The 8,462-nt window shown below is 46.3% G+C and overlaps 1 protein-coding gene across 1 annotated transcript; it reads left to right on the top strand.

Moving 5' to 3' along the window:
- Nucleotides 1–1,166: 1,166 nt before the first annotated feature.
- Nucleotides 1,167–6,713, top strand: Bmp10 (bone morphogenetic protein 10). Its single transcript, XM_032905087.1, has 2 exons — nucleotides 1,167–1,500; nucleotides 5,782–6,713. Exons 1-2 carry the CDS (start codon nucleotides 1,167–1,169, stop codon nucleotides 6,711–6,713), a joined length of 1,266 nt encoding a protein of 421 aa, XP_032760978.1.
- Nucleotides 6,714–8,462: the final 1,749 nt, after the last annotated feature.

Here is an 8,462-nt window from a genome sequence, read left to right as displayed (position 1 = left end):
AGCCTTGAAGGTGAACTTGACAGAGGTTCTGGTCGTGTAAGTAATCGATATCTCAAGCATAGGACCTGAATGCACATCCAGGTACCTGCCTCCTCACTGACTACCCGGTACAAGTGGGCTGGGGTGGCTATTTCCATCCATTCCTGATCCAATGGAATCCAGGTTACAAAGTCTGGAAGTTTCTGCTCCACAATAATTAGACTGCCTGGGTTTAACTCAAGGCTTCATGACTGCACAGGTCAGTGGCTTCCGATCAGCCATGGGACCTCAGGACTCTGTGCACCTGACAGGGATGAAAACAGGGTTGTCAGACAAAGCACGCTAGATGGTTTCTGAAAACTTCATCACTCCCCTCCACTCCAAAACTGACTGTAATCAGGTGCTTACCTTCAGACTGATCAAATCTGTAAGAGAGAGAGAGTGAGAGAGAGAGAGAGAGAGAGAGAGAGAGAGAGAGACAGAGAGAGACAGAGAGACAGAGAGACAGAGAGACAGAGAGAGAGAAAAGAAAAGACCATGACATTCATTCTTTCCTGTTTCTAAAAGCAAATGCTTCAAAATTTGTTTAGGAGTGAACAATGTCTCCTTGACTTGACGTCATTGGCTATGTCTATTTAGTCCATCTTTGGACATGTAAGCCCCATCACTTGAATCAACACGCATGACTAATAATAAACATTCTGTTGATTCTTAATATCTGTCATACACACGTGCAAAAGTGAATCCCATAAGCCCAGAATCCAGGCATTCCTACCAAAGGAAGTCAAATGGGAAGAAAAGTAGCAGAGCCTTTGCAAAGACAACATTGTCCTATCTCTCACCAGTGTCAGAATGTAGAAGTGTTTACAAAATGCTCATTAAAAGAAAAGGGGGGTTGCAAGATAAAAATGAAATCTGGTGTACAAGTTTACACTGGGGAGATAAGAGAGGCTAGGCCCTATAGGGGATTTTGCTAACCAATTACTGCAACCTGACTTTTGGCGGGGAAGAGGGGGAGGAGGGGCAGGAGAGAGAGAGAGGAGGGGGAGGGGAAGACAGAGGAAGAGTTTCCATACTTGTGTCGTGTCCAGTGACACAAGACATTTACACTCCGCAAGATAAAACTGCCAGTTGCAGCTCAGGGGAGTTAAGCCTTCCTAGGTTGGCCTGGGGAGCTGAGCAGAGTCATGGGTTCTCTGGTTCTGCCGCTGAGCGCCGTCTTCTGCCTGGTGGCTCGTCTGGCTTCTGGCAGCCCCATCATGGGCCTTGAGCAGTCGCCCCTGGAAGAAGACATGCCCTTCTTTGATGATATCTTCACAGAACAAGGTGATATTGACTTCAACACACTGCTGCAGAGCATGAAGGACGAGTTTCTCAAGACGTTGAATCTGTCAGACATTCCCGCACAGGACACAGGCAGAGTGGATCCACCGGAGTACATGCTGGAGCTCTACAACAAATTCGCCACAGACCGGACCTCCATGCCATCGGCTAACATCATCCGGAGCTTCAAGAATGAAGGTAGGCTGGCTGGTGTTTGCACCTAGGAGACTGTCTTTGCGTTTTCTCAGGAAGAAATAAGGAGGCGTCCATGTGGGGATGAGGTGGGAAAGGGTGATTCGTGGAAACCCATGGCTCAGACACAGTGCATCAGCTGCACCACACGATCCTCCTAGAACTCCAAAAATGCTGTAAAGTATCTACCAATGAAAACCCACAAAATGCCCATCACTTTAATAGCACAACAGGTTCTCGATGTCATTTTAATCTGGACACTACATATCAAAAAAACCATAAACGTCGATCTGTTGTTCCATCTCCTCTGCCACTTTCTAGACGGGACTCAATTTCCACCTGGTGTTGATAAGAATTAGTAAATTACTTTTTAGATCAAAAATGATGAAAACAATAAAAATAGAAATTTTGGGCTTTTTAGTTGGTTCCAACTCTAGGCGAGTTTTTGTTTCTGACTTTATTTGGTCAGTGTCCTGATAGGACAGAACTGTATTTGGGAGATTCTTCTCGTGTTGTGTTGTGTTTGATAAACCAGGTTCCCATGTGGAGCATTGCTTATAATAAGACTCCAGGAAGTGCGCAGGTGCGGCGGACTGTGACTGGATCTCCATGAAGAGCAATATACATATTTCAAATTGTTCATTCCCCTCAGATTTCTAAATGAGTCAGTGAGCTAATGCTAGGTTTTTGTGGCAGTAGAAAAACGTAATGTTGACGGCAGAGACCGTGGAGATAAAGAAAATGGCTCTTTGTTATTTACTAATTGTGCTCTTAATTATTTACTAATTGTGCCCCTGGATGAGCTAAAACGAGATTTGAAGAATATTTACCAGACGCTCTTGGAAGCAGAAGGCGGTGGCACAAAACCGCTCAGGGCTGCCGAGCGTTAGCGGCTTTGGGAAGTTGTGAGGAGCTGGTCTAAGTGATTGTAGCCTCTGCTTCCTCCTGTAAAGCAGAAGCTGCTTGGTGCAGATGAGGGAATCACAGGCAGCTCTAGGTAAGCGAGGGCTCACGGTGAGGAAATGCTGGACAGACCGTGGCGACTTTCAATGAATTGCCTAATATTCTAGGAGCTGGAGTGAAGGCTGAGTGGATTTTCCTCTGGTAGCAAGATAGTATTTGCTGTTAGAATTCAACCTATGACCGCCATGTCCACTTAGTAACATATTTCTGGTAGAAACAGCGAACTGAAACTTCAGATTCCTTTGGGGGCAAGTCTGGGAGAAAAAGAGCAACCTCCCAAGGAGCCTGCCTCAGATTCCTGCTCTGAGCCATGGTCTAGCTCGGGCACGGTGGGGAATGCAGCCTAGCTCACACACAGGGCAAACATGGTCTAGCTTCAGGCACGGTGGGAATGCATGCTCCTTGCTTCTCCCATGGAAGAGCAGGTGATAACGTTGAGGATGTGACCCAGCTTACCATTACTGGAGATCCATGGGGAAGCCTCAGACTTGGAGACACCCAGCTACTCACCCCTCGCACCTCCGCCAGCCTAGAGGAAGACTCACACAGCAGAGGACCTGTGTGCCCTCAGCAGACTCTCCCTGCTGGCTGCTGTCATCCACATACTCACCTTTTGTGTTTGCTCAGTGCTGTGCCCTAGGCGATGACCCAGAGGGCTCCAAACCTAATTCGTGTTTGAACTAGTGCAGCATGCAAGGCGGAAGATGGGACTTCAGTTCTTAGCCTGGCTCCACCCTCCATATTGTCTAGGAAGTCAGATATGCACTCGATGGTTTGATTTCTTCCGGGTACACAACTAGAATAGGATCCACGTGTGCATTGTTGGAGGTCATTATAACAGCCACACAATTTGCAGAACAACCTGCATGTGAAACGTGTGGAGGACATTATTTTTCTTTCCCTGAAATGTGACTTCTCCATGATCTAGTGTTATATATGCAAATAATTATGGATAGTTTTATTTAGTTAGTTAAGGGTTGGTTGGTTGGTACGTGTATGTTGTGCTGTGTTGTCTTGTTTTAAGCTGGCTTTGAACTCATCATGTAGCCCAGGCTGGCCTTGAAATACTCATATTTAAGTTTTTTTAAAGTTATAAATAGCTCAAGCTCACCCACCCTCCTGTCCAAGCCTCCTGTCCAAGCTCTAATGTGAGCTTAGTTTTTAAAAAGTATAACTTCACTGGATTATAGCTGACATACATAGAACTATGATATATTTAACATGTATAATTTAGGTGCTTCTGTGTGTAAACATCCACCAAAGCCCCTGCCTCGGCTAAGTCAGTGAGCATGCCCACTTCCCCCAAGGCTTCCTTCATTCCTGAGGGGAACTGCTTCTCTCATGGAGGAGCAATGAACCTGTCCTCCCATTTCTGTCCTCTATGACAGCAAGTGCAGAGTGGGATAAGCTTTCAGAGGGAGACTCAAAGGCACCAATGTCTCAGGAAGGAGGCCAAAGGTGGAGAGTGGATATGAGGGAAAATGGCTTTCTCTTCAAGAATCAGAAGAACATCCTCAAAGGTTCACAATGAAGAGACGGAAGGAGTTTTGTTTTTTTTTAAGTGGGAAAGTTACTAATCAATAGGGCAAAATGCTCATTCAATTGATCCATAAATATCCATGAAGCAACTGTGGCATTCTGGGTACTGTGGAGAACGGATGGGAGCCATGGCTTGGCTGAGATTTTAAGCACTGGTTACAGTTGCCCTGGCCACACCTGTGAGGTCGGGGCAATCCCATAAATCGGTATCCCCCACACCACTGAGAAGATGCTTTCAGTAGCACCCAGAGGAAGCTGTGAGACATGTACAATAACTACATATTTTATTTATGTAAATTTGAGAGCCCATAGGACTATGAGCTTATGGGCAAGCCTTTTAGCTCTTTTCAGAGTAGATATAAAGCAATCAACTAAAGAAAGATGTCAAGCACAACGTATCCACTGAGGTCATGAGTTAGGGAAAGGTTAGGGAAAGGACAATAGAGAACGCTCCTTGCAGGTCTCTGACATCTTCGGTGTCACAATCCTTGGATACTCTGGTGTCAAGCAAACCATCTGGAGCACAAGCACACAGGAGCTTTGGGTTCTCTGTAAAATTCTCACGTAAAAAGTTAATATCGGGCCAGGCACAGTGACACATGCCTACAATGTCTCTAGGAAACAAAACACGAGAGGACTAGTTTCGAGTTCGAGGCCAACATGCTCTACATAGTGAATTACAGATCAGTCAAAGCCATGCAGTGAGAACTGTTTAAAAATAAAGTCAATATAGAAGTATTTGGAGACATGCTTCTGATATAAAGGACCTTTAACAAGCTATTATGTGAAGTCCCGGGTGGTTTGTGTGTGCCCAACTGCACACTGACTGCTAGCGAAGGTAGCAAAGTAATGTGTCTATCCTAAGACTCACCCTCTCTCTCTCTCACTTTGAGAGGACTACACACCTCAGGACCAATCCCTAAGACTCCTTGTTTTAAGATTGTTCTGTTGACCTTGCTAAACTTTCTTATGTAGGGAAAGGGTCAACAAACTTCCTCTGCAAGGCCAAATAGCTCATATCTAACCCTGCCTCTGCTGGGCAAAAGGAGCCAGAGACACTGCAGCAATACCAGAGCGGGGCTCTGGTGGAGTTTTCTTTCCAAAGCATGTGACAGTCCCAGTTTGACCTGTGGGTCCAAGTTTAACAACCCCTGGTCTATAGAGTTCTGTGAAGACCAGGGCCCAGCCAACTTCATGGAGGTCACCACCTGTTACAAAGATAAGCTGTGAAGTCTTCAATCATGAATAGTTGGAGAAAACAATCTTGACGATCCATTTCGTAGCTTGTTACTGGTTGGAAAAGCAGAAGGCTCTTCCAAAGCTCCAAGGTTCCTTCCAGTCCTGTCCCTATGAGGCAGCACAGTCTGGGTGTCTTACTCAGAGTTTTACTGCTGTGAACAGACACCATGACCAAGGCAACTCTTATAAGGACATCATTTAATTGGGGCTGGCTTATAGGTTCAAAGGTTCAGTTCATTATTATCAAGGGGAGAACATGGCAGCATCCAGGCAGGCAAGGTGCAAGAGAAGCTGAGAGTTCTACATCTTCATCTGAAGGCTGCTAGCAGAATATTGACTCAGAGGCAGCTAGGATGAGGGTCTTAAAGCCACAGTGACTCGCTACTCCTACAAGGCCCACCCTCTAATAGTGCTACTCCCTGGGCCGAGCATATACAAACCATCACACCGGGCAAGTTTTCTTTCCTTTTAATACTTAAATAAGCACCTGCTTTATTATGAAGCATACAGCAAGCCTGCTTTCTCATAAGTATCTTTCTTTTTCAGATCTGTTTTCTCAACCAGTCAGTTTCAATGGGATCCGGAAGTATCCTCTCCTCTTCAACGTGTCCATCCCTCACCACGAAGAGGTCGTCATGGCTGAACTGAGGTTGTACACACTGGTGCAGAGAGATCGTATGATGTATGATGGTGTGGACCGTAAAATAACCATCTTTGAGGTTCTAGAGAGTGCCGATGGTAGCGAGGATGAGAGGAGCATGCTGGTCTTGGTATCAACGGAGATCTACGGAACCAACAGTGAGTGGGAGACATTTGACATCACGGATGCCACCAGACGTTGGCAAAAGTCAGGCCCATCAACCCACCAGCTGGAGATCCACATCGAAAGCAGACAAAACCAAGCTGAGGACACCGGAAGGGGACAACTGGAAATAGATATAAGTGCCCAGAATAAGCACGACCCTTTGCTTGTTGTGTTTTCTGATGACCAAAGCAGTGACAAGGAGCAGAAAGAAGAGCTGAATGAACTGATCTCCCACGAGCAGGATCTGGACCTGGGCACCGACGGTTTCTTTGGTGGGCCCGACGAAGAGGCTCTCCTACAGATGAGGTCAAACATGATCGATGACTCTACCGCTCGGATCAGGAGGAACGCCAAGGGGAACTACTGCAAGAAGACTCCACTGTACATCGACTTCAAGGAGATCGGCTGGGACTCCTGGATCATCGCACCTCCTGGCTACGAGGCCTATGAGTGCCGCGGCGTGTGCAACTACCCTCTGGCGGAGCACCTCACACCTACGAAACACGCAATTATCCAGGCCTTGGTCCACCTCAAGAATTCCCAGAAAGCTTCCAAAGCCTGCTGCGTGCCCACGAAGCTGGATCCCATCTCCATCCTCTATTTAGATAAAGGTGTTGTCACCTACAAGTTTAAATACGAAGGAATGGCCGTGTCTGAATGTGGCTGTAGATAGGGGAGGAGAGGCGTCCCATAGCTTATTTAATAACTGCAAATGTGTATATTTTGTGTTCTATTTAATGAGACTATTTAATGAAGGTGTACAGATAATAGAGGTGCCATTAGGAACTGGGCAGGTCAGTGTGCTGTAGGAAATTTGCATTTTGCTGAATAATCCTGTCCCGCCCAGTTATCTTCTTTGGATTCTCCTTTCCCAGTGATACCATCTCTAATGACAAAACACAGGCCCGTACCACTTATCCCTTCAGTCTGTTTGGAAAGAGCCAGCCATACAGGAAATAGCGTCAACACGCAAATATTTGTGCACGTTCATGCAGGTACACGTGAACTTAGGAAAATCTTTTTGAGCAGCAGCGGCAGACCATATCTGTACATGTGAGTGGCTTCCCCCAGAATGTCTGTATTATAGGATATGGGATTTAGGCCCAGAAAGTTCATATTGGGAGTTTAGCCATCTAGAGAAGTGTATTTTCCAAGTGTTCTGGGAATGTAAATGTAGTTCTCTGCACTTGTATCCACCATGGCTCAGAGCGGTGGACTTGATGAGCCTGCTGCAGGTTCAAGATGTGGATGGGGTTGTCAGATCCGCAAAGCAAACAGCCATGCCAGGCAATGGTGCCAGAGATGCCCTTGGGATATCAAAGAATGGGCCCCTGGGCCGTGTATTCCTGAGGACAGTACCTGGTCAAGAAAGATGGGGGTGGGGCGATGGGGTGTTTCAGGACTGGTCCTCCCTTAGTCAACAGGAGGCAAGGCCACATGTGCCAGCCCTTAGTGCTACAAAGGGCCATGGAGGTGGTGAAGGGAGAGAGGGGGGAAGGGCACGGATGTCCTCAGATGTGGTGGTAAAACCATCATAATTCTAATGGGATAATTGCATCTTTTTGGACAAAATAAAAAGATCCAAGACTAAGAGGACTTGAGAAGGAAGCTGTTTGATGGGTGCAGTTGAAAATATTCCTCACTTTATGACTTCCTTCCCTAGCTGGCCACCTCTTCCTTCTCCTCCATCCTCTTCCCTTTGTTCAATTTCTGTCCCATCATGCCTCTCGTCTTCTTGTCTTTCTCTCCTTCATCACCCATGGTGGTGGGCCAGAAGGAGGCACCAGACATGCCATGACAGGGGCACCCGAAAGCATTTTCCCTGCATGTGAGATCAGCTAGCAATCTGACTTCTAGACTTATTCTGGAAATTTGAACTTGATTTGATTTGAGTTACCTTATGCTATGTTTGTCATGAGGCATTCAGAAGACTAGAGTCCAAGCAAATACACTCAAGCCCATGAATTAGCAGAGACACAAGCAGACGACTCAAACGTTCAGCTTGAACTTTGAAATCAGCCTTGATCTTGGAAGAAATCCGCCCCCATTCTTTTGGCTCCACCCTCCTTTCCATTTGAAATTCTTGACGGTCAGGTAGGTTGTAAGGACAGAGACCCTGGTGCTGGCCCTACTGTGTCCCACTAAGATCTTGGGCCTTGTGTAGGAGGAGCTGGAGGAGGCAGGTCCCAAGTCACCCCAGCATCACACAAGTGGCAGAGTGACTCCCATGAGAAGCAGGAATATGGCCCCAGTATATTGCCAACCTTACCCTATTGGTATATTAATAATAATTGATATATATGTTAATGCTGGGCTAGCTATTAACTTCCTTTCCATAAACTTCTTTGGCCTATATATTCAGATCATTCTGTCAAGGACAGGTATTTTGTGACTTTGGACTTCAACTCTGTATATCAAGTCA

This window comes from Rattus rattus, chromosome 6, assembly GCF_011064425.1.
Source record: "Rattus rattus isolate New Zealand chromosome 6, Rrattus_CSIRO_v1, whole genome shotgun sequence".
Classification (NCBI taxonomy): domain Eukaryota; kingdom Metazoa; phylum Chordata; class Mammalia; order Rodentia; family Muridae; genus Rattus; species Rattus rattus.
Note: the sequence above shows the minus strand (reverse complement) of the source record. Positions and strands in the feature narration are given on the sequence as shown.

Excerpts from the sequence above, each read along its gene's own strand:
- Bmp10 (XM_032905087.1), top strand. The coding sequence starts at position 1,167 with ATGGGTTCTCTGGTTCTGCCGCTGAGCGCCGTCTTCTGCCTGGTGGCT. Across the intron at positions 1,501-5,781 it reads CCGGAGCTTCAAGAATGAAG|ATCTGTTTTCTCAACCAGTC; the intron begins GTAGGCTGGCTG and ends TTTCTTTTTCAG.